At 44.8% G+C, this 26,707-nt stretch overlaps 1 protein-coding gene across 7 annotated transcripts in view; it reads left to right on the forward strand.

Annotated features, from left to right (window-relative positions):
- Positions 1 to 26,049, forward strand: part of VWA3B (von Willebrand factor A domain containing 3B) — a 169,312-nt gene extending 143,263 nt beyond the window's left edge. For 6 of the 7 annotated variants that reach the window (XM_055539392.1, XM_055539393.1, XM_055539396.1 and 3 more), the window contains 5 exons: positions 6,905 to 7,016; positions 12,199 to 12,323; positions 13,443 to 13,580; positions 15,644 to 15,744; positions 24,947 to 26,049. In XM_055539392.1, the coding sequence (XP_055395367.1) occupies positions 6,905 to 7,016; positions 12,199 to 12,323; positions 13,443 to 13,580; positions 15,644 to 15,744; positions 24,947 to 25,298 (828 nt within the window). In that variant the 3' untranslated portion in view covers positions 25,299 to 26,049. Of the gene's footprint in view, positions 1 to 6,904; positions 7,017 to 12,198; positions 12,324 to 13,442; positions 13,581 to 15,643; positions 15,745 to 24,946 lie in introns of those variants that run through there. The other variant, XR_008700128.1, reaches the window with a different exon arrangement.
- Positions 26,050 to 26,707: the final 658 nt, after the last annotated feature.

A 26,707-nucleotide genomic window follows, 5' to 3' on the forward strand; every position in this document is an offset into this window, starting at 1 on the left:
AACCCTTTTGGCTAGAGATTTCAGCTGGGTGGACCCCAGCACTCCCCTGCCACAAGACTCGTCTTTTTTTTTTTTTTTTTTTGGCTGTGCTGAATCTCCATTGCTGCTCGAGGGCTTTCTCTAGTTGCAGCGAGTGGGAGCTAGTCTTTGTGGCAGTTCCTGGGCTTCCCACTGCAGTGGTCTCTCTCATTGCAGAGCACGGGCTCTTAGGGCACTCAGCTTCAGTAGTTAGAGCACATGGGCTTAGTCGTTGGGACTCATGGTCTTAGTTCCCCTGCGGCAAGTGGAATCTTCCCAGACCAGGGGTCAAACCCAGGTCCCCTGCATTGATTGGCAGGCAGATTGTCCACCACTGGACCACCAGGGAAGTTTTCATCATTTTTTCATTGGCATAAATTCTACCCTAAACAGGTTTGGGTGTGGTCATTGACTTCACTGGCTGGAGGAGGAAAATTGAGTGCAGAGGGCTTATAAGGAGAGTCCAGGCAGGAAACAGAATCTCATTCAGTCACTTCAAGTGAAGAAACATTAATGAAGGGACTGTTTGCAGAGGGGGAGGCAGGTCAAGGCCGCTAAAAGGGGATTTCGCCTCAGAACTGGCAAAGCAGGAAGTTGTCAGCACCTCTGGACTTCAGCAGTGGAGGGAAATAGTGGTACTGGAGCCTGCAAGAGTTCAGTCCACTAGTTGGGGTGGGGGGGTGGTATCTGTAAAGAGACAAAGACAGGGAGGGAGGTTGGAACCAATGCCCCAGCCCTTCTCTCCTTGCTGCCCTCTGACCTCCCGCCTCCCATTGGCTCAGCCTATCAGAAAGTCAGTCAACAAGAGAAATTGGGTCATGTTGTCCTTGGAGGGGTCAGCCTTCTGGAACATGGGGCAGGGCAGGGCAGAGAATGGACCTAGGGGCAGATGGGTGGACCAGAGTAAGCAGCACAGAGATTCTTTTGAAAAGTTTTCTTAAAGGCCCAGCATCTCTATTTATACCATCACCTCACTTGAGATATTTCTGTACAACCGCAGCAGTCAGCTGGAGGTCCACACTCCAGGCAATGGCACAGAAGTGGCCCTAGTATGTGCATCTCTGAAGTACCTGCCTGTGAATAACTATCAGTAACACCCAAAGTACAGACCTCAGAGCTGCAGTAATTTTCAGGTTTAAATACTTAAAACCTTTTCAAGTTTTCCTCTCTTTGATTCTTCCCTAAAAGAGCAACGAGGGACTATTCCCTGAGAAGATGTTACAAATGTACTTTTCAAGCTACAGAAATAATTTGATTCAGTGTCTAATGCATATTTATTAGGTTCCTTTGCTACTACCCTGGTGGCTCAGATGGTAAAGAATCTGCTTGCAATGCAGGAGACCTGTATTCAATCCCTGGGTCAGGAAGATCCCCTGGAGAAGGGAATGGCAACCTACTCCAGTGTTCTTGCCTGGAGAATTCCACGGACAGAGGAGCCTGGCAGACTGCAGTCCTTGGGGTGGCAAAGAGTCAGACATTACTGAGAGACTTAACACACTTTAGATACTGCCAAAAAAAAAAAGAAACAATTTTCTGAAAAAATTCACCCTTCCACAAAAGCCCTTTGAGTTGCTATGGATTGAGATTTGGTTGGAGACTTCACTATCAGAGTGGTTAAGTCTCCCTAATCCAGTGCTGCTGTGTGCTGGACTCAAGGCCATTCAGGGCTTCATTCTATCATTGTTTCCTATGCTTCGTAAGCAGCTGCTTACACAGCTCAAGGAACCACACCAGGATGAGGGTAAGGCCAAGCCACCCCTGGAGAGGGGATTAGAAACTGCACAGAAATTTGCGGACGTGTATTGCTCATGTGTTTTCTAACATTATGAAATTCCATGAGGAGGAGGGGAACAAAGCTCCGCAAAAGCACTTGCCAACCCTGCTCTGGATTTGAAAGTACAACCAAGTGTCAGAGTAGCCTGGCAGGCTACAGTCCATGGGATAGAAAAAGAGTCAGCCACAACATAACTCCTGAAATGGGACAATAATTCTCTGCATGTTCTCCTGGTTGCAGCTTCCCTCTTAAGCCTTGGGCTCACGGATGGACTCCTCAGTGTCCCCAGGAGCCCAGCACTGACCTGCTGTGCTTGAGAAATCTTGCAAGGAGACTTACGCTCCTCTTGAAATGGAGGGAGCTGGGACAGGAAATTCCACTTACAGCTTCACTTCTATGGCTTTAGTTTGACTCCTGCTAAAACGCAAATTTCCTAGAAAGGAAAACTCTCCAAGTCTTTTCAACTCTCTACCATGGGTAGAAGAAATGAAGAAGGAAATGGCAACCCACTCCAGTATTCTTGCCTGGGAAATCCCATGGACAGAGGAGCCTGGCAGGCTACAGTCCATGGATTTGCAAAGAATCTGACACAATTTAGCAACTGAACACCAACAACAGCAACCATGGGTCGGTCACTCCCATTCTGCTGCCTCGGGGCACTGGGCAGGAGTTTGCCACCCTTGGTTTACATCTTCCTGTAAGGTCATTTTCTCATTTTCTCTCCAGAACTCATTTCTAAAAGGGACACAGATCCTGGATACTCTTGTGGAGGAGCAAACCCCTCTACGTATAAATGAGAGGAGAGAGAGAGTAGGTCAGAAAATGCTCCAGGCTGGCCTTGTTTTCCTCACTAGGTTTCAGAAGAGTTTCCAAATGTTTTAATCTCATAATTAGGTACTCTATGGAGAGGAAAGGTCAGAAGATCCCTGGCCCTACGTGTAGTATCTTGATCACAGCAGTCAGACTTTACTTGGCTTTAAGGACAAAATATGGCCAGAGAAGCATGTTGGATCTGCTGCTAGTACTGTTTAGGGGTTGTTTGCAGCAGAGTTCTGGAGAAGGCGATGGCACCCCACTCCAGTACTCTTGTCTGGAAAATCCCATGGATGGAGGAGCCTGGTGGGCTGCAGTCCATGGGGTCGTGAAGAGTTGGACATGACTGAGCAACTTCCCTTTCACTTTTCACTTTCATTCATTGAAGGAAATGGCAACCCACTCCAGTGTTCTTGCCTGCAAAATCCCAGGGACGGGGGAGCCTGGTGGGCTGCCGTCTATGGTGTCACACAGAGTCGGACACGACTGAAGCAACTTGGCAGCAGCAGCAGCAGAGTTCAATGATTTGAGGCAGGAAAAAAATACAGTGATTTTACAACAAGATTTTGAGCCAAAGACTAGTTCTACTTACATCATAGAAGTATGTTCTGTACCTGATGTGAAAACATGCTGTTTGTTAAGTGGAAAATTCTAAAGCATCAAACATTTAGTGATCTCCACCCCACCAATGCAAACCTGAGAACATAACCTTGAAACTAAGTAATAAAACAAAAGGAGGGTATTGTATCTTGGATCCTGTATCTATTGATACATCACTTGATAACTGAATCTGGCAAAAGAGTGAATTGGAGTCTCTGGATTTTGGAAACAAGGCAGAATCAAATTACCCAGAGAACAGCATCCCTAACTGCAGCATCACTGCCCATCTGACTTTCTCACTAAAACTGGCCTGCAGTACTCCCATGCCCCTGAGCCTGCAGATAGGTTGGCTTATTTATTTAGTGCTGGCATTTCTCATTCTCTCATTCTCCATCCCCTGTGACTCTCATCCTCCAAAGATTTCTTTTTCAAGCTGAAGAAGGCTGAGCACCGAAGAATTGATGCTTTTGAACTGTGGTGTTGGAGAAGACTCTTGAGAGTCCCTTGGACTGCAAGGAGATCTAACCAGTCCATTCTGAAGGAGATCAGCCCTGGGATTTCTTTGGAAGGAATGATGCTAAAGCTGAAACTCCAGTACTTTGGCCACCTCATGCGAAGAGTTGACTCATTGGAAAAGATTCTGATGCTGGGAGGGATTGGGGGCAGGAGGAGAAGGGGACGACAGAGGATGAGATGACTGGATGGCATCACTGACTCAATGGACGTGAGTCTGGGTGAACTCCGGGAGTTGGTGATGGACAGGGAGGCCTGGCGTGCTGCGATTCATGGGGTCGCAAAGAGTCGGACACGACTGAGCGACTGATCTGATCTGATCTGATCTGATTGCGCATATGATTAGTTGCCTTATGGCAGAAAAGGAGCAGGTCAGGGAACACCCTCTAGTATGGGCTATGTCTCCAAAGTCTTTGGTAAGTCTTTGGTAGTCCAGTGGCTAAGACTGCGTGCTCCCAATGCAGGGGACCTGGGTTTGAGCCGTGTGCTGCAACTAAGACTCTGTGCAGCCAAATAAATAAACATTTTTTAAAAAATATGAAGCCTTTGGCAAGATTCAAAAATAGCAGGATGTCATCTCTCTGGAAAGGTTCCATCGGCATTGTGGCTGAAGGGATGAGGTATCTAGCTGCCCTGACTGGTGTCCTACCATCCTGAGAGACCAGTGCTCTATTTCTGTGAATGAATCCATATATTAAAGCTGGCCCCCATAGGTCTGCACTGCTGAGGCTTCTCTGCTCTATCTGTGGTATAGCTGAGCTGCCTGTGCAGGGATATGGAAGAATCACTGAGTGTGCAGTGAGAGGTTCCTTCCATACAGCTCCATGCTATAGAAACAGCCAGGAGCGAGTTCTTGCCAGTAGCAGTACCAGTTGGAAACAAGAGCAGAGTGAATGTGAGTGTGCAAAGCCCTGTAGTAGCTGTAATGGTCCTTTCAGGTGAACTCAAGGTGTGGGAATGATGTGAAGGAGGGATGATACTTTTTGGCTGTTTAGAAAGGCAGGGTTTTTTTTTGTGGCGGGGGGTGGAGGGGTTTGGCAGTGCCTCACAGCATGTGGGATCTTAGTTCCGCGACCGGGGATTGAACCCAAGCCCCCTGCTTTGAAAGAGTGGAGTCTTAATCACTGGACCACCAAGGAAGTCCCAGAAAGGCAGTTGTTTAGGTAGCATTTTCAGTGTGTTAAAATGAACACGAGCAGCCCTCTGCATCGCTTCCATTCGTTGCTATTACCCTTGCAGGGAAGGTCCTCACAGAGTGAGTGGTTTTTCTGTATTAGATGCATTGGGAAGTGAGTGACAACTATAGGAAGGTAAAAAAGAGCTCTCTGATGATTTTGGGCAAATGACTTCACAGATTTGTGCCTGTGGAACTGTAGAGAACAATCATATTTGTTAGCTTCTGGCTAAGAGAAGCTCTCTGGTTGAATCAATATTTGGAATCTAGAGATAAAAAGAGGCTAGGTAAATAAATTATGTGATTATTCTTATTTTGAATTTTGAAAAGGAGTTTTAGATGAATCTAAGCATAGGTTCTAATAAACCACTGGTCTGTTATACTGATGGAAATCTAAAGGAGAAAAATGGCTTTCTAGAATCAATATGGAAATCGTTTGTAAATAATAGGTTATTATTGGTCTGGAGATGATAAGACTGCCTCATGCCTCAGGGACCAACACCATCTCCCTGGCTGATTGGTCTTTGATATGAACACTGATGGTGTGAAGTAGTGTGGCTTTGGAAATTAAATTTATGTAAAGGTGAGGTATTTATGTGACATCTGATTTAATGTGGCATATTCTGAATTTTCAAGATTTTGAATTCTATCAATAACAAGAACATACTGTACATGGAGTCTTCCATCAAGGAACTGACTACAGTTCTTGTGTAGTCTGTGGTGTGGGCATCTCTTTGGGGTAATTATGATGGAAAACTCTGCTACTCATGTCACAGTTCTGACCATGACTTTTCTGTTATGTTGTAAAAACGACAAGCCAGGGTATCATGCTTGTGTTCCTGCCCTTGTATGCATGTGACCTGACAGTTTCTCCAGTACTGCAGAAAGTCTACTAAGGCTAAGGCTCTTCTGGACAAATATTAGAGGACATTAGAGATCATTTATTTTGTCCTCTTATTTTGCACATGAAGAAACTGAAGCCCAGAAATGTTAACATACTGCCCAAGTTCACACAACCACCTGGATAGCACTTGGTCCCATTTCTCCTGTCCCCTGGTCCAGTCCCATCTCTTTGAGACCATTTCAGACTGGCAGTAGGTCATTCTGATTGCCCATGGAAAGGAGTGCTTAGATGTCTCCTCTGGTTGAAAGCTCAGGAACAGTCAGATGATATTCACCATCTACCAATGATGTTGGGCCATCCTCTTTGATATACTGACTGCATTTCTAAAAACAGAAATTCCATGAGAATGGAGGGTCCCAAGCAAAATCCAACTAGGTGGGAACATCAAAAGGGTGTTGGTCATCTTCCATTTTTGTCTGTGGCCACATAAACTAAAAGCTATGTGAGTCCAAAAACTTGAACACATCCCACAGCCCTGGGTCAGGATGATCCTCTGGAGAAGGGGAAGGCAACCTACTCCAGTATTCTTGCCTGGAGAATCCCATAGACAGAGGAGCCTGGTGGGCCATGGTCCATAGCACCGCAAAGAACTGGACACACTACGGTTGTGACTGCTAATTTAAAGTCTTTATCTGATTATTCCAATGCCTGAGTCATCTCAATTCTGTGGTCTGTCGATTGCCTTTTACCTTGAGAATTGATCATGTTTGTGTGCTTTTTTGTATGTTGCATTTTGGCTTGTATAATATTATACAATATTAATATTATATAATACTACACAATATTATACAATATTACAGTTATATTAAATTATATTAAATATTGTGTTTTAAGACTCTAGGTCCTGTTTAAATGCTCTGGAAAGGTTGCCTTTTTTGGTTTCATTTTAACTTGATTAGATTAGGCTGGAAATTCTGCCTCATTTTCTATGTGCAGCGGTTCCCCATATCTGTCCAAGTTTAAAAGCCTGTTCCACAACAGAGAGTCCTCCAGAGTGAGTATATAGTATGTGCGTGTTCTGTAATTCTTCAGTGACGTAATTCTCATCAGAGAATAACAAACTATCTTGTTCCTGTGATTATTAATGTTTTGTTTATTTATTTTTTAGCAACAGAAAATTCAAGGAACTCCAACAAAGAAAAACAAATCAAAAAAATTGGATCCACTCAAAGGCCAGAAGGTTATTGCAAGATGTGATGAAAATGGCTTTTATTTTCCAGGTAGGTAGATATTTTATTTTGTAAAATTCCTTTGTTAAGTAATACGATATCAGGGACCAGAAGTTCTCAAACTGTGCTTTCCCTATCACATTGACACTTCATAAGCCGTACTAAGGTATTCCACTTCTAAGATGAAAGGATGATGAGGTTTCTACCCATATTTGTGGAGAAGTAATCGCCAGAAAACCTTATATTAATCTTTCATTTGTTTAGTAAACACGTTTTTATTACATATTTACTATGTTCCATGTATGTAATATTCCTAAAGTGCTGGTCTAACACAGTAAGCAAACAGAAGAAAATTCTAGTCTTTATGGAGCTTACATGCTAGTGGGGGAGTCAGACAGCAGCTGAATAAGTAAAATATGTAGTGTGTCAGATCCAGGGCTATGAAGGAAAATGGAGCCATGAAGAGAGTTGAGCACATCAAAAGTGAAGGTTGCAATTCTAAATATGGTGGTCGATGAAGAGCTTATGGGTAAGGACTTTCAAAAGGAGCAATAAGGGACTTTCCTGGTAGTCCATCAGTTAAGACTCCAGGCTTCCACTGTAGGGGGCATAGATTTGAACCCTGGTTAGGAAGCTAAGATCCCACATAGTGTGTGGCACAGCCAAAAAAATTTTTTTAATAAAATTAAAAAATAAATGAATTAAAAGGGGCCATGAGGTTATCTGGGGGAGAGAGTTCTAGCAAGGGAAGACCAGGGCTTCACTAGAAGCCCTGAGAATGGAATGCCTGTGATATCCTCTTCCTTAGAGGAAGAGGCAAATGTGTCTGGGACATGATGAATCATAGATGCACCATGAGACACTAATGTTGTCAGAGACGCAGGTGGAGATATGGATCTAGAGTCTGGAGAGGAAATCTGTCCAGAGACAGAAATTTTTGACACGTCAGCACAAAAGTACTCACTGAAATCATGTAAAAACCTATGGGGAAAGAGAGCTTAAAGAACCCAGAAGAAGAGATGTCAATCAAAAAGATTATACCTTGAAGTATAGCCAGTCCTACTCCCAGTCACCATTTAAAAAAAATTATTTATTACACTTAATTAAATCTGCTTTTTAAGTGGGAAAAATACTTAAATAGGAATTTAGGTTTCCAGCAGACATATGTGTAGAACTAACAACTAGGATATTGTATTTGAATTTTTTTACCCCTTCCAAAAAGGAAGGCCAAATAGAATTTTGAGGAGCACAGGCATGATCTTCACTGGTGACTCTTTTCTGATAATCTTTGTTCAAAGCCTCAAAAATGTTTCTAGAGAAAAACAGCTAAGCCGAAGGCAGCTGCAGAGCAATTGGTTCAAAGCATCCTTTGCTTAAGGCCAGGTCTGTGCAGGAGCAAAGCTGGCTCAGTTCTTGCTGCCACCCTTGGGATCAGGGCAGGGATTTCCATTTGGCTACCTCTGTTCCAAAGAATTGATGCTTTCAAATTGTGGTGCTGGAGAAGACTCTTGAGAGTCCCTTGGACAGCAAGGACATCAAACCAGTCAATCCTAAAGGAAATCAGTCCTTTATTCGTAGAATATTCTTTGGAAGGATTGATGCTGAAGCTCCAGTACTTTGGCCGGCTGATGCAAAGAGCTGACTCATTGGAAAAGACCTTGATGCTGGGAAAGATTGAGGGCAGGAGGAAAAGGGGGTGGCAGAGGACTAGATGGTTGGATAGTATCACTGACTCAATGAACATGAGTTTAAGCAAACTCCAGGAGGTAATGAAGAACAGGGAAGCCTGGCATGCTGCAGTCCCTGGGGTCACAAATAGTCGGACACGACTAAGTGACTGAACAACAACAACCTCTGCTCCAGGGATCAGTGTGGATTAGCTAGTGGAGGTCAGACTGTGTTGTGCAGAACACAAGTGACAACCTGATAGCCTGGTTCATCCTGATGCTGAAAATCAGGAAGGCGGACACATTTCAGAACTTTATTTTAATCATTATTTGTAGGAACTGTGTTGTCTTTCCTGTTGTTCAGTAAAAAGCAGCATTTTATCTCAGGAAATCCTCAATGATGAAAAGTCTGGGTTGCAAGATTTCTGCAGTATGCCATCAGAACAAGTTACAACAGGAAAAAAAAAAAGGCTGGGGGTGGGAAACAGAATACTTTCTCAGGTGTAATGATTTAGGACCAGAAAAATCCTAATTTTTTTTTTTTTTTGAAATCTGTTTCTTGCCTCTACCAGCCAGGTGACAGGCATCACTGAAGTATTCTGAGCTTGTTTCCTTCTCTCTCCAAATGGGATTTAAAACAGTGAAAATCCCCATAAGATAGTGATGTCGATTAAATTTGATAATGTGCAGCATTTTGAAATTGGAAAATGTTAATTACCTATAGAGTTTTTCTATTACCGCCTCTTGGGAGATATAAACAACTCACCTGGGGTCCTCACCTAGGGGTATAGAACACTGCTGGAAGTTTAAAAACTTTAACAGTAGTTTTAAAAGTTTAAGAGCAATTCAAAAAGGCAAAACCAGCACAGTGAGCTACAGAGGAAACCTCTGAGACTAAAGGAAGAAGAGACTATGATGACTAGATGTGTAGGCTGGAAGTCAGTGGAGGAGGGGCAAGTGGAAGGCACGTTTCCAGTTGAGCAGAACAGATGCCTCTTCCAGGAAACGGAATCCCAGCCCAGCTGTGACTATCAGAAGGTTCTTATAGCCAGAGGTAAAAAAATCTGCACTCCAGCCTAAGAAATTCCTGTTTGGAATGAAGATTGAAAACAACCCCTGCTTTCTTTTGCTAAATGAACTGACCCATGCTGTCTACTTAGACTGTTTCTTCATTCCTCTGACCTTTGGGCACGAGCAGTGTTTTCACTGAGGGTCTCAACTGGGGGGCACCCCCTTCTCCCCCCACCTGGGTATAGGAGAATCCCCCAGCCGAGGTAGGGAAGCTGACTCATACCCAGGAAGATGGGGGTCCCAGAGCCTCCAGTAGGAGGAAGACAGAAAGCCGTGGAGGTGGTTCTGGTCCAACCTCCAGAGCCAGAGCCCCACATGGCCCTGGGAGATGCCTTCTCACCTCTCTGGGGCTGAGGGCAGAAGGAAACTGCAGCATAAGGGCAGCCCAGAATAGGAAGCCGATCTGGAATCAGGACCTGGAAATGGCAGCGACTCCTTAATTAGGTAGAGAAGGAGTTAGTGCAGAGGCTGAGCCATAACCGGACAGGCCAGCAGCTCTGGGTCCTCCGGCCTGATTAACAGCTAGCCAGGTGTCAACACCATGAGGCTGGCTCTACAGTTAATTGGGAAGAAACTGCACTGATTTCTGGAGGTGAACAAAAACCCACGAATGCAGAGATTGAAACAGAAAAGAGATGGTAGAAACATACCAAATGTCTAGGTCTAATGATCTAGATCAGGGGCAGGAAGACTTTTTATGTAAAAAAAAGCTAATGCATGGTGTAGACTCCATGGGCTATGCAGCTGCATAGCTGCTCAACTCAGGCAGACACCTGAAAAACTGCACCCCAGTTTTAAGTCCCAAAGGCTAAGAATTCGAGGAGGGTCACACTGGCCAACGAGGTCATCTTGGCAGCTTGGACCCTCATCCCTGCTCTGTGGCACTGGCTGGTGCTTGTGGCAGGGGCACACATATGCTGGGGTTATAAGGATTCTTCTCACCTCACAGTGGTTCTTTGTTTTCATAGTAGGAATTCTTTATAAAAAGTAGCATTTGTTTTCCTAATGAAAAGGTAGAGTCAGTTTATGGTAAAAAAAATGTGTGAATAGTGTGTAAATAGTACTTCAAAAACCACCCAAACATCTTAGTCCAATAAGAAAATAGATAACATAAAGCTGGTTTTCTTGTGTGTGTGGCGGGGGGAGGGCAGTTGTTTTGTTTTTAAGCTTTCCCTTTTTTTTGCCATTTAAAACAAGAAACATGGGGAACTTCCCTGGCGATCCAGTGGTTAAGACTCAGCGCCTCTACTGCAGGGGACATGGGTTGGATGCCTGGTGGAGGAACTAAGATCCTGTAAGCTTCAGAGTGTGGCCAATATAAAATAAAAGGATTAGATCCTTTATAAATAAATAACTGAAACAAGATACATGAACTCAAGATGAAAGCCAGCAGCTGTTTCTTTGCCACTTGGAAGGACCTAAGACCGGAGAAGGCAATGGCAACCCATTCTAGTACTCTTGCCTGGAAAATCCCATGGACAGAGGAGCCTGGTAGGCTGCAGTCCATGAGGTCGCTAAGAGTCTGACATGACTGGGCAACTTCACTTTCACTTTTATGCATTGGAGAAGGAAATGGCAACCCACTCCAGTGTTCTTGACTGGAGAATCCCAGGGATGGGGGAGCCTGGTAGGCTGCAGTCTATGGGGTCGCACACAGTCGGACAAAAAGCGACTTAGCAGCAGCAGCAGTACCTAAGACTTCACCAAGGCCAACGAGTAAGCTGGACTGGGGAAGGAAGCCAAGGCACTCAAGCCGCTGGAGCCCAGTGTGGGGGCGAGCACATTTCTGTCTCAGGATAAGGGGGTCCAAGTGAAGCTGTTACTGCTGGGGAAGTGTCCCTGTCAAAAATCTCTCCCTAATATTAATAATCCCTTTGCAATGGGAAAATTAATTTCACCTAAGATAAATAACAAAATACATGAACCTTAACACTGATATATTCTTTTCCTGTTATAATAATCTCCCCATATAACTAAAAGACAAGAAAACTTACTTTTTTTTTTCCTTCGTTTTTTAATTATACATTTTAGGGAAGCTGTGGGGTGTGTAATATCAGATGAGAAGCTGAGGATGGGGATTCATATTTCCTTTCACTTTCTCAATTTAACAATAATGATTTTCTGTCTCCAAGTATATTATAGAAGGAAATATGGCTGAAATAAATAAATAAGATGGTAGGAAGCCTCCAGGGAGAAGGTATTTCTAGGATCAGTGTTCCCATCGGAATGGCTTCTGGGAATACTGGTTGAACAAGCTCCCAGTGTGTTCTCTCAGCTTCCCAGCTCAGCTCCAGACCACAGCACGGCACTGCTGTCTGAGCTGGTTAACCCTAGCAGGCATCACACAGAACCCAGCATTATGCAGTGGAGACATCAAGGGGCTTGCTGATTTCAGCAGGCAAAGTGTTATAATTTAGCAAACCCCAGAGATGGGGCAAGCCTAAGGGAACAGGCATTGTCTTTATATTTTATTTCAATAATTTTATTCCTTATAGGAGTTGTGAAGAGGTGTGTGAACCCCACCCATGCACTCGTGGGCTTCAGGTATGGAGACACCAAGGTTGTGCCCATCCCGTTCATCACGCCGGTGGGGGGCGCCATGCCCTGCCCACTGCTCCAGGTACCTGCTCCAGCTAGCTGTTCCTGGGCCCCTTTTCACCTTTCCTAGAGCTTTGGACAGCAGCAGCCCCTGTTCCTGTGACCTCTTGCTTACCAATGTCTTTGCTCTTGACCCTTATCTGCCAATGCCCTATTTAAATAGCTCAGACGTGCTCGCGTTGTCCCTTGAGGCCTTTGTTGCTTTACAGACAATAGATGGGAAGGGAGTTGCTATAACTGCTAGAGCTTGGAAGCTTTCACTGCAGGAAATCACACTAAAACAGATTGAATAAAAAGACCAGAGGTAGCACCTGCCTTGACACCGTAAGTCAGTTGATGCCAGACCTTGATGCCATAATGCAGTTACTCCTAAATGTGCATCCCAGGGGTGAGCCGGGCTGATGTGTTCTCATCTACTTATAAATTCATCAGAGCCGTGCTGTGTCTGCCCATTCTCCTGTATTATCCTTACTCCAGCACCAAGGCCAGAGTAGAGAGAAGGCCTCTGCAGAGTTCCACTGCTGCTGTTTCTTGAATAGTATGAGCCTGGAGGAAAAAAAGCACTGAGGGGCACTCAGAGGATTCACGTGGGTTGTCTGTTCCCTCATCTCCTGGGCAGACACAAAGGCACATCAGGGCACTTTCCCCCGACCATGAATTCCCTCTATCTGACTGATGTCCAAAACTTTGTGTGTCCCTTCACCAGACTTTGTTTCTCCTGGAAGTTCTCTCTCTCTGACTTTTCCCCATGGATTCCAGGTGTGAGATTCAGAGCCACAGTAAACAAACACACTCCTTTCCTCCATTCAAACTCATTCTTGTGTCAAAGAGTCCTGGTTCCTTCAACCAGTCATTGTAAGAGTTGGTTTCCAGACCCTTCGCCACCTCGCTGGCTGTCCCTGAGACCCTTGGCAGGTGAAGCCCTACTGAATGTGGCTTCCCCAAACTAATCACAAAATTCCAGCCAGGGCCCTATGAACCCAAAGAATGTTGGAACTGTAACTCTTTACAACTAAGAAAAAAAATGTGTTTGAATCCTAGCATCAGCTACATCTTGGGGTGTTTTCAAACAAGCTTATTTACTATTGTCTCTAAGATCCATAAGCTGAATATTTGCTCTGAAAGATGTTCTCATCTACAGATTGGAGATTATGTGTTTGCCAAAATTGTGATCCCCAAAGGATTTGACTTCTATGTCCCCGCCATTGTTATTGCACTTCCAAATCAAGATATGGCTGACGATAAATTCTACACAGTTTTAAAGTGTAACAACCGGAGAGTAAGTAGACTTTCATTAGAAAAGCACTTTTTCTTTAGGCAGAAAGTGGCTTCCTTGACCCCTGCCTTTCTCGGGTGCAGTGCCTGGCTCTCTCCTGCCCTGGCTGTATCTATTTCCCCTGCACATCCAGCTCCTGTGGTTAGAGTTCCGTCCACTGGGCGACTCGAAGTCCGCCCTTGCTAAGTCACAGTGCTCTCCTAACTCCCCCATCAGATGGTCTCTGGGGCTCTCGTTCCACATTGGGGGACTGGGGAGGCTTGCTCCAGTTCTGGCTTCGTCAAGAGCTTCCCAGTTTCTCACAGCCCCACTCTGTCTCCCTACTGCTCCTCCCTATGTATTTTTCCTAAAAGTTTTAGAAAAAATATCAGGTTACAATGATGAGGTCACTTGCCTACCTGATGTGCCACCTGCCCCACCCCTACACACACACACACACACACACACACACACACACACACTTCTCTTCAACCTCGAGGAAAAGCCCAGCCCAACCTCAGCCTGCCCCCCTGCCCTGTGAGTTTGACTCCCAGCCACATGGAAGGCTCACTGCTTCCTGAACACAGTGGAGTTTCTCAAGCCTCTAGGTTTTTAACCCTTCCTGGATCACCCTCTCCATCTTCTTCCATATAAACTCCTGTCCCCTGAAGACTCTGCCCTGTTTCTGCTGAGGCCCCCAGATCCCCTTGCACACCATCCTGCCTTCCTCTCACACCAGATCCCTCTCCAATCTCCCAACTCCTTAAAGGCTGGGCCTGGGTCCTTCCATCTTTGCCCCCCTGGTACCACCGTGGATAATGAGCACATTCTCACCATGGTTTTATAAAGCGCTTGCATATGTGATGTTTCTAATGGAAATAATGTTGTTTGATGTCCCACGTAATATGCCTGGAAAATGTATTGGCAAGCAAATACTGTCGTGCTGACTGTATTCAGCACTTTCTATGTGGCATGGGTGCAAACCCAAGTGCTTCACACACCGTGAGCAGTCGGATGCTGAGAACTCTGTGAGGTACATATGCACATCCCCATTTGTATATAAGAAGCCAGAAGTGGAGAAGTGAAGTCACACCCAGGGTGGCGGTGTCACAGGCATTTGAACCCAGGAAGTCTGGTTTTATGGCCTGCTCTCTAAATATCTGTGCCCAACTGCCTAGTGAACAGAATTAAAATATCTTGTCAATTCTTGACTGTAACTGAGGTATGTCCATCAGGGAAGGGGTCATGGTGAATGAATTTTAGGACGAAGGGATGAAATTTAGGATGGATGAGTGAAGGCCATCAGAGCCTGTGTCCCCTGGAGTGCTGTATCCAATCCGACAGATCAAGAGGGAGAAAGGGCACCTTCTCATCATCCAGGAAAACCCCTGAGGGATGATGGACTCTTCCTGGGCTGTTTGGATGATAGTGAAGAAGGCTGGAAGTGGGTGGGTAGCATCTCTGCCAGGTGGCCCTGCTCTGGGGACTTCCACCAGGCAAGAGAGGAGAAAGCAGATATAGGGTCATTGGAAGAGATGCCCCTGAATGGGTTCCAGGTGACCCAGGGTCCCTGAGGAAGAGCCTCGGAGCCCAGGAAGGACCTCAGAAATTATCCACAGGGCAGCAGGGCCATAGAGACTAGATAGCATGGTATGGAAGATAGATGCCAAGGACAATTCTGATAGGAATTCTGGGAGACCCAGGGGCTGACAGTGGGACTTTGAGCATCAGGTGGTGGTGACAGTTTATAAGTCCAGAAAGGAGATGGTCAAGGCTGAAGTTAAGATGGAAAGGAAGATAGTTATATGAAATAGTGTGTGTTTGTGCATGCACACACGCATCTTAGCGGGGTGAACTTGGCAAATGATCCAGAATGTGGGAAAATGACAGAAAGGATTCAATGATGACTTTTATTCAGCATAAAATTACCAAGTTAGACTCTGCATTCGAACCACTCTCTTAAGTGTCACCAGAATAGGAAAATGGCTGGTAGCTATTACAGTGGGCTGTACTAGCAAAATAAAATCACATCTGAATTTTGGATATTTCCGATTTAAATTGAATGAACTCTTTTGGTATTATTACAGGAATTTTGCCCTCGGAGTGCACTCATTAAGATCAGCCAAAACAAATATGCTCTCTCTTGCTCTCATATTAACTCACCCCCAATTCAGGAGGATTCAAAAGCGTAAGTGGACCCAACTTCTTACTTTCTGAATTTAATTTATGTCTTTGCACTTTTCATCTGCTTCTGAGTTGAGATCCATGATCTCTAAATGCTTGAGGAGAAAAGCAAAAGTGAGGATTTCCTGCTAAAATGCAGGTCTAGGATGATGGTTCCTGCCACATCACACCTTTTATCTACTGGCTGTTTGTCTATCTGATTCTAATCTCAAATTCAACATTATTTTACTGACCTTTCAGAAAAGCATTCAATCCTGTCATAAATCTGAAGGAATTATTTTCCTTTCATTGGTAAGGATTCAAGGCCTTCCAAGATGAAATCTTACTAGAAAGCACAGGTTAGATTAAGTTGCACCTGGGATCAATCACCCGTTGCCTCTTGGGGAGAGGTGAGAGTGAGGTACAGGTCCTGGCTTACCTGTGCCCTGGTGAGTGTGGGTGGGTGGTAGTTTCCTGGGGCAACGGTGGAGTGAACACATTTTTATCTGAGGCAACAGGATCAATAAAAGCTGGAAAGGTGGATTAAAGCAAAATCAGTAAGAAAAAGCTGAGACCTGGAGAGTAGGCAAGAACCCAAGTCCCTGGGACCAACAAGGAACATCAAAGTTGGAGTCAGAGCCATGACCTTGGAGGTGACCTTGAGCACAGGTTGGGCCATCTTTGGGTGCCAACCTTCCATATCCCCATGGCTTCACCTGTGCTTCATAGACAGAAACCACCAGACGTTCTCTCACTGTGCTGCTTTCCCCACCTCTGGGCTTATGGAAGCCTGGATCCCTCCCCCTGGCGTCAGAGTCCCTCCTTGTCCTACATTGATCTGCCCAGTATGTCTGTTGCAGGAAGAGGGACCTCTTCCAGAACCCAAGAGTGGGGTCTTGTCTAACGCTTGGAAATGAATTGTCCAAGGAGACACATGTGCTGACAAAGCAAGAAACTTTATCGGGAAGGGGCATCTCTGTGGAGAGCAGCAGGGCAAGGGAACCCAGGAGGACTACTCTGCCATGTGGCTCCCAGTCTCGGTTTTATGGTGATGGGATTAGTTTCCGGGTTGTATCTGGCCAGTCATTCTGATTCAGGGTCCTTCCTGGTGGTGCACACATCACTCAGCCAAGATGGATTCCAGCCAATAGGATTCTGGGAGATTGGTAGGACATGTGGACTGGAGTCTCCTCTCTCCTTTTGACCTTCCCTGAATTCTTCCAGTTGGTGGTAAGCTTGTTAGTTCCACATTCCTTATCAGGACCTCCTGCTTAAGATAACTCATGCAAGTGGTTACTATGGTGCCTGGCCAGGGCAGGCAGTTTCAGTCAGTAGTCCCCTAATAGATCTGTACCCCACTGGGGTCTTGCTCAGTCTGGGGTCCTTGCTCAATCAACTACCCTGGACTCCCTTCACCACCCAGATCTGAAACCACACAACCCAGACTGGAACTTGAACCCACTGTCTTTTAACTGAGACCACACTCCTGGTCTCAGGACGTAACGAAGCTCAGGTTCTTGATGTCTCATTGCAGAATGAATTCAGTGAGATACAGAGTCATAGGTAAGAAGTGGATTTATTTAAAGACAGACATATTCTATAAACAGCTTGCAAATATTTCTCAGCACTGCTGCACATGTGCTTCCTTAGGTCAGGAGGCTTCCTCCTGCCCTGCTGTCCAGCCATCTACCCTGAGGGCTGGGCAGAAGAATCTTCCTCACAGGTAAATCTGCTCTTGTCCCTCCCCCACTAAAGCTCCCTCCTCCCTGAAATGCCTCCTCTTAACCTAGCTTAGCTTCTTGTTGACCTGAACCAAGCCTACCTACCTGGTCTTACTTTTCCCCTAGCTACTCCCCAACTATCCTCCCAAAAGCCCTCGGCACACTAACCATACTAAATTTATAAACTTGTAGTTTTTCCCCCATGCTGTGCTTTTTCAAAGCCCTGTGCCTCTGCGTAGACTAAGTATTCCCTCCCTGGAATGCAACTCTTGCCCTTGGCTGCCTGGGGAATTCCAATATCAAAGGCAAGCATCCCATCACTCCTGTGTGTTGTTCTGGGACTCCAGTCCTCTATGGTGAGGTGATCCCACTGCCTCCTGTAAACATTTTCATTATGAGACTGTTGCCTTGTCTTGGGCCATGTACTTTCATGGTCATCACTCTTACTGGACATGAGTCTTTGAAAGCAGGGACCAGGATCTACTTCTATATCCTGGGTGCCAGGGTCCAGCCTGCAAGATGTACCCAAGGACAATTCGAAGAATGAACAGATGAACAAATACTAGGGGATGCCCAGCAAGACTCCTTGAGGGGCGAGTAGTTCCACAGAAAAGCCTTTATTAGGTATGATTGTTGAAAATAGATGTTACAATCCTTTTTCTAGATGAATATTTCATTTTTAAATAATAGCACTGTTTTTTGTTCATCTCAAAATCCTACTCAAACAATTTGATATCCAAATTACAGTACCTAATAAAGGAATATGGATACATGGGTCTAGGTATTGACCATCTTCATTAAACTCAAGATTATCGATCACTATTTTAGAATTAAAATTAAAGCCTTTCGTTATTTTCTACCTTAGTACTGCCCCAGGCCTTATTTAAAACTCTCCACTGCTAGTGGCCTACCCCAGCTTCTGGGTCTTTACACAGCAGAAACATTCATTGACCCTCTTGTCCCTCTTTGTAATTTCCACTGTTTTGTTGCTCTGGCTGCCTCTCTGCTAGCAAGAGACAGCATCTAATTCTCCTAAGCAGAGGTGGCATCCAGCCTGCTAAGTTCAGAGCCTAATCTGTCTCTGTTTCCATAATCGGAGCTGGCAGCTGTGAGCACACAGAATAAAGGCGTAGGTCTGATTTTGTGTCTACACGGGGATTTCCTTCTGGTAGGTCCTTCTCATTAGAAGTTCTTTCTTACCCGCTCTTTTTTTTTTTTTCCCTAACATATCTTTACTTCGTATGATTTTCATACATTTGGAACGGTTCTTTTTTAAAAAAAAAAAACTTTTTATTTTGTATTGGTTATAGCCAATTACAATGTTGTGATAGTTTCAGGTGAACAGCGAAGGGACTCAGCCAGACATACACATGTATCCATTTTCATCCCCAAACTCCCCTCCCATCTAGGCTGCCGTGTAACAGTGACCAGAGTTCTCTGTGCTATACAGTAGGTACTTGTTGGCTATCCATTTTAAGTACAGCAATGTGTACATGTCTATCCCAAACTCCCTAACTATCCCTTCTTTGAATCCTTCCCCTGCCCCCTGGCAACCATGATTTCATTCTCTGTCTTTCTCACTCACTTTCTAAACGTACCATTTCCCTTTGGTGGTTCTTTAGCAGATCTTCACACCATTGCACTAAATGAGACCATTAAAAAAAATTATGGTGCTTTCTTCGAAGGACTAATTAAAGAAATGAATTGTAGGTTACAACTCCAACAGGACATCACTTGACAAAATTTTGTTTTAGAATATCAAATCCCAATACAGTATACTAACGCATATATATGGAATTTATAAAGATGGTAATGATAACCCTATATGTGAGACAGCAAAAGAGACACAGATGTATAAAACAGTCTTTTGGACTCTGTGGGAGAGGGAGAGGGTGGAATGATTTGGGAAAATGGCATTGAAACATGTATATTATCATATGTGAAATGTATCTCCAGTCCAGGTTCAATGCATGATACAGGGTGCTCGGGGCTGGTGCACTGGGATGACCCAGAGGGATGGGACGGGGAGGGAGGTGGGTGGGGGGTTCAGGATGAGGAACACGTGTATACCCATGGCGGATTCATGTCAATGTATGGCAAAACCACTACAATATTATAAAGTAATTAGCCTCCAATTAAAATAAATAAATTTATATTAAAAAATAAATAATGAAATATAAAATTAAAAAATAAAATATAAAATATAAAATTAAAAAATAAAATATCAAACCATTTGAGGTTGGTGAGACCAGGGGTACATGGTCCCAGACAGCTATGGACCAGAGTGCCAGATATCCAACTTTCCACCCTCTGCCCCTCCTTTTTTTCTTCCTTCTTGGGGTCTTCAGTTGGGGCTGACAGAGTATTTTCAGAAAACCCCTCTTCTGGTTCCTCATGAGGGTGCAACATAGTGAAAGGCAGGAAGAACAGTATTTGGAAGGTGAAGAGTTCAACATTGATTGAATATGGCTGCAGCTGATACAAATTTTTCATTTTCAGTTCAAAATTTGACACTGAAATGATTCTTAAAGCCTCATAATAAGTTTGGTTTACAAAATATGTTACCAAGTTCACTAAATTCCAAATAACTAGTCCTTAAAGGAGATAGTTTTAGTATCACCATGTTTGTGAAGCTGTTCCAATTTCCTCTTCCCTTTGCAACCCAATGACTGTGTTCTCTGATGGCGCTTCTGAAAGAGGTGTGTCTGGTGGAGGGAAATGACCACTCTTGCCATGCCTTACCTTCAGGAAAGTCCCTGAGCTTTTTCTATATTTCACAGCATGAGAGATCTCTCTTCTTTGTGAGAATATCCCCTAACCTCTCTATGGCTTTCCCCATTTAGAGAACATACATGTAATTTTTTCTAACTCCCCAAAGCAAGTGGACCGGAAGGAATATTCCTCACTTTTTGGCATCCTCCCTTCTCACCAGCAGGAGATTCATGTCCTCGGTCTCCTTGACTACCTCCCCCAGGATCCTGTTCACATCAGAAGGCTGTGGCTTCTCGCTCCTTCCAGGAAAGTGTGCCTTGTGGGCTTAATGCTCGGACTTCCAGTTTCCTCCAGCAAAAGGACGTGCCCCTACTGGTGTTATTCAACCACCACAGCTGGGGACCACATGCTCCTCTGGGAAGGGCAGCTCTGGCAGCTGAATCCATGCTCCTGATGCCATGGAACTAGTTGGAAAACCCTCCCAACAGAGCTGGAATCCATCTTCCCTTCCTTTATTGAAATTTTTTAAAATCTATTTATTTATGACTGCACTGGGACTTCATTGCTGTGCTCAGGTTTCTCTAGTTGTGGAGAGCAGGGACTGTTCTCTAGTTGCGATGTGCAGTCTTTTTGTGGTGGCTTCTCTTGTTGCAGAGCACAGCTCTAGAGCTCAGGCTCTGTAGTTGTGGTGCACGAGCTTAGTTGCCCCATGTCATGTGGGATCTTCCCATGTCTGCTTCATTGGCAAGCAGATTCTTATCCACTGTGCCACCAGGGAAGTCCTTCCCTTTCTTCTTGACAGAGTACAACTTGGGCAGATTGCCTTCAAGGCTCCTCTTTAAGAAAATTCACTGTAGAGGAAGTCTGATTTCTTGAAAAAAATTTAGCAACATTCTAAATGTGATCTCAGGAAAGCCAGAGTGAACTAATTATTGTCTCTGTGGTGACAGAAAATCATTGGGGATCTGAAGTAGGGTGTTGGTCATGAGATCCTGGAGATAAGAGTGTTCTTTCCTTGATGCGTGATTATAACCATGTGGACTTCGTGGGATGCAGTTGGCGATAAGAGTTCTGGTGGGGGGACCCTCCTCCAAGGGTTCAGATGTGGTTTGTCTGGGTCTGTGGCCAGCTCTTAATTCCTATTACACGAAATACTAGCCTCTCGTTATCCTTCTTTGAGCAGTTTAGTAATTTTCCATCAAGCTGTTTGAATTAAGACTGTGCCCCCACAGGCGATGATAATTCCCATGTTGTTGAACACTCCTCCCTTTATCCATGTAGCCTGGCCTCACACTGCCTTCCTAACAGCAGGGACATAAGTCATTGATTAAAGCTTCAAGATTCAGCGCAGACTCTGACATTACCCGAGATGAATCACTTCCCACCATCTCGCCTGGTCACTACTGACTATTTTTCCCTTAAAAGGAGCTTGCCTCTGAAATCATTAAACCTCTATATGTCATCAGCAGCCTCGGTCCATTCTGGTCAGATCAGGAGCCTCATTTCCAAGGCCTAAAAGATAAGCAGTTCAGCAGTAACCCTATGATTGAGTGCCCTGCCATATCAGGAGGGGAAAATGCCATTACCTGTCCTCAGAAGGTGTGTAGTTCTTGGGACCAGAACACAGAGTCATGGAGATCCATTACCCCTGAGGGCCAGGGGGAGCCATTTGGATGGCAACTGCCTTTGCTTTTTTTTTCAAATGATTGATGTATTTCAGCTGTGCTGGGTCTTTGTTGTTGCAGGAGGGCTTTCTCTGGTTTCAGTAAGGAGGGGCTACTCTCCAGTTGCTCTCAGGCTCCTCATTGCAGTGGCTCCTCTTATTACAGAGAACAGATTCTAGAGCACAGGCTCAGTAGTTGTGGTGTGCGGGTTTCGTTGCCACGAGGCATGTGAAATCTTCCCGGACCAGAGATGGAACCCATGTCCTCCACATTGGCAGGCAGACTCTCACCACTGGACCACCAGGAAAACCCAGCAACTGCCTTTTCTTACCAGTTTCTCCACTTTCTGCCCCTTCTGTTGTCAAAACCCCGGGGCCTCCTGATACTCATCAAACATCTCTTCAGTGCCCACCCCAGAGGTCCCCGTGTTCTTCATTTACCAAGATGGTCTCACGGACAGAGACACACTTAGTGCAGAACAGATCTGAGGCCTCAGGGAACCAGCAAGAATATGGTTAAGCTGACGATGCCTGGTCAAGGAAATGCATTGGGTTTTAAGCTAAGGAGAGCGTGGACAGGAGGCTCAGAACTCTTCCCTGAAGTTGAACCAGCTTCTCTGAAGAGCCAGTGAAGACACAGTGGCTGGCTCCCCAGACACCCCCTATAGTGTTGGCATGTTTATTGTGTTACCGAGTTAACTCTATAGTGGAAGACAATAGGGCACTAAATTTAACTCAGTTTTGGCTTAAGCTTCCCTGGTGGCTCAGACAGTAAAGAATCTGCCGGCAATGCAGGAGATGTGGGTTTGATCCCTGGGTCAGGAAGATCCTCTGGAGAAAGAAATGGCACCCCACTTCAGTATTCTTGCCTGAAAAATCCCATGGACAGAGGAGCATAGCAGACTACAGTCCAAAAATATCACAAAGAGTTGGATGCCACTGAGCGACTGAATACACACAGGGCAAAAGAGAACCACCTAGCAGGGTCCTTCTAGATGTGCTGGTGGAGAATGTGCCCTGACTGAAGTGAGGAGACGGCCGCCCTTCCCCTCCCTGCGGAGCAAAGTGAGGGTGCGTGGGGGGAATGGATAAGAATTTTCACATCAGATTCATTTCCCGCCTACTCTGCTGGCCATCCCATGAGTGGACATTTCCTTGTGGAATATCTTGAACTTGGTCAATATCAGTCATTTTGGAGAGTATGATAAAGTGGCCCAGCATCTGCTTGGTTTATCTAAAGGCTTTTCCTTGATCAAAACCCCAATCCATTTTTATTCTAATCCTGACAACTTGTGTGTGTGTGTGTGTGTTAGTCCCTCAGTCGTGTCTGACTCTTTGCAACCCCATAGACTGTAGTCCACCAGGTTCCTCTGTCCATGGAATTCTCCAGGCAAGAATACTGGAGTGGGTAGTCATTCCCTTTTCCAGGGAAACTTTCTGACTGAGGGATCAAACCCAGGTCTTCCACATTGCAGTCAAATTGTTTTATATATATATATATATATATATTTTTTTTTTTTTTAGTTTGTGTGAACTTTATTTTTTTAATTTAAATTTATTTATTTTAATTAGAGGCTAAGTACTTTACATTATTGTGTAGGTTTTGCCATACATCAACATGAATCTGCCACAGGTGTACACATGTTCCCAATCCTGAACCCCCCTTCTACCTCCCTCCCCAGATTGTTATATTGTTTTATTCCTATTCCAAAAGTAATGCATAGTCGATATAATTTAGGAATTAAAAACAAAAAGACTAAAAACCATCCTTAGTTCCTCATTTCAAGAGTAATCACCATGTAAAGATATCTGTTTGGGTCCCTGGGGATAAGTTCCACTTATTCCCAGAAATAAGTGGAATTTCTGGATTATGTAATTCTATTTTTAGTATTTTGAGGACCTGCCGCACTGTTTCCCACAGCAGCTGTACCATTTTACATTCCCATCACAAGCATTCCAATCTTTCCACATCCTTATCAGCACTTGTTACTTTTTGGTTTTGCTTTTTCTTTTTTTGGCAATAGCTATCCTAATGGGTATAAAGTGGGCAGGCCAATTTTTTAATCTCTCTTGGAAATTACCTCCTGAGTCTTTGAACCAGTTTTTGCAAAGTATCACATGTGGTTTGAGATTCAGACCACTGAAGAGGGATTTTCTACTTAAAAATAACTAAAAATCTTTTCTCACTCTACTGATTTTTTTCTTGACAATTTCCAAAAGGATCTGAAACAACCATGGTCAAAGCTATTCAGTGTGAAAGGTAGGTGATCAAGGTGGCAGATACTGATTATGGGAACAAAATAAGGTTGAATGCCAGGCAGCTGGTGTCCTTACTTTGCCCTGAAGCCTCTGAAAAGGCAAGTTCCTGAAATGGTGCGCCATGGTGGCATGGCTGGGAAGGGATCATGGTGTTCCCAAGGCGCCTTTTTTGAAGGACAACACTTCAATATAAATAAACTGCCCAATATATTTTATTTTTTTATACCCCTTGGCCAACATCTCCCTGTTTCTCCCACCAGTCCCCCTTCTTCCCCTCCCCCTGCCTCCAGACCCTGGCAACCACCATACTATAGTCCCTTTCTATGAGTTTGGCTCTTTTTAGATTCACATATGAGTGAGATCATATAGTATTTGTCTATCTCTGTCTGACATATTTCAGTTAGCATAATGCCCTCAAGATCCATCCATGTTGTCACAAATGGCAAATTTCCTTTTTTCTTATGGCTAATAATATTCCACATATATCACGTTTTCTCTATCCATTCATCCACCAGGGGACACCTAGGTTGTTTCCATATCTTGGCAATTGTAAATAATGCTGCAGTGAACATGGGAATGCAGATATCTCTTCAAGATACTGATTTCATTTTCTTTGGCTATATGCCCAGAAGTAGAATTGCTGGATCAAAAATATTATTCTACTTTTAATTTTTTGAGGAACGTCCATGCTGTTTTCTGTAGAGGCACTACCAGTTTACATTCCCACCAGCAGTACAAAGGGGTTACTTTTTCTCCACATCCTCACCCACACTTGTTATTTCTTAACTTGGACATCTCTGTAGACACAGCAGCCATCAAAACCAGGATAACCCTTATCTCTCTCTCTTTTCTCCGTCTCTCTCTCTCTCTAGGGAAGATATGGACACAAAGAACTCTTCTCTCCTAGTATGGCCAATCCGAGAAGTTAACACAGGGGATTTACAAGCTACAAAACAGGAGAACCCTAGAAGGAAGAAAAAGAAAGCCAGCAAGAGGCTACCTCTCCAGGAGGTGGTCTCCTCAGATTCAGATGACTCTTCCCGTGGCAACAGGTCCCGAGACTCCCACCCTAAGAGACACCCTAAGCCCAAGCTGGGAGGGGGACATCATGTCTCCCAGGAACACCCTGAAGTCTCTCTCAAGGATAGCACATGTGAGCTCACACCCCAGTTTCCGGGTCAGTGTAGGCCCCAGCACAGCAAAAACTCAAACACCCTTAAGTAATGCTGACATCACTTCCCCAGAGAATGTCCTCAGCCTGGGGTCTAGGAGTCAACCAGCCATGCCATCGCTGCCACACCCACACCGGGAAAAGCCCCGCCCTGCCCTCATCAAGCGACCCACAGCCGAGGGCTGAGTGGCACCACTGAGAAACCTGAAAGCAGCCTAGCGCCATCCACGTTCACGAGCACCAGCGGCCCTTCAGGGCTGCCCTCAGCCGCCCGGCACTGCGGACCTAGCCCCTCTGCTGAGGTAAGGCCGCCCCCCACTCTGTCCTCGCCTTCCCGGTTGTGGCAAAGGTAGGTCCCTGCCGCCCTCTGCCTGGATCTAGTTGAGCCTATTGGTTCTGACTTTTCTGGGGCGTTCTTCATCCTATTATTTCCCCTGTCCTCACAAAACCGATAGAATACCATCTTCCAGTAGACACACACACCCAGGAGTTTAATCTGACCGATTACCCTCATAGGATTTTCAAGTTTTTTGAAATCTGTAGTTCTAATCTTGAAATTCTGTAGTTCTAATCCAAGCTTGCAATCTCATTTTACATTGATTATCTCCTCATAATCAGATTTTATCATTAAATATTAGGACTGAAATCAAGACCTAGTAACTTGCCTGAGAGCTGTAAAACTGAACATTACCTATTTTGTTGTCTGAAAATTTTTATTGAGCCCTCCCTAATTATTTTTGTCTGAAGTCTGTTGTAGGCACTTCTAATTGAGCGTGGAGCCAGAATAAAGACTCTTACCTTGGAAACACTTCAAAACGATTGGGCTGTTTGTTACTATTGTCTTTGAACACATTTTGGCAAAGACATACAAAAATATTCACTTCTATTCAATAATTGTTTAGTAAAATTAGCTTCATTAATTTTATTTTTTCCCCTCTCATTCTTAGTGTAGATGAAAGGCAGTTCTCCTTGCAGCTTCCTGGAGATGAGTGATGAGAAGGTTTGTTTATTTATTTATTTATTTTTTGGCTACACTGGGTCTCCACTGAAGCGTGGGCTTCTCTAGTTACAACACACAGGCTGTCTAGTTGTGGCTTGAGAGCTTAGTTGCCCTGCAGCACTTGGGATCTTAGTTCCCCTGCTGCTGCTGCTGCTGCTGCTGCTGCTGCTAAGTCGCTTCAGTCGTGTCCGACTCTGCGACCCCATAGAAGGCAGCCCACCAGGCTCCCCTGTCCCTGGGATTCTCCAGGCAAGAACACTGGAGTGGGTTGCCATTTCCTTCTCCAATGCATGAAAGTGAAAAGTGAAAGTGAAGTCACTCAGTCGTGTCCGACTCTTAGCGACCCCATGGACTGCAGCCCACCAGGCTCCTCCATCCATGGGATTTTCCAGGCAAGAGTACTGGAGTGGGGTGCCATTGCCTTCTCCGCTTCTCCAGGGATCAAACCTGCATCTCCTGCAT

This window comes from Bubalus kerabau, chromosome 11 (genome assembly GCF_029407905.1).
Source record: "Bubalus kerabau isolate K-KA32 ecotype Philippines breed swamp buffalo chromosome 11, PCC_UOA_SB_1v2, whole genome shotgun sequence".
Classification (NCBI taxonomy): Eukaryota; Metazoa; Chordata; class Mammalia; order Artiodactyla; family Bovidae; genus Bubalus; species Bubalus kerabau.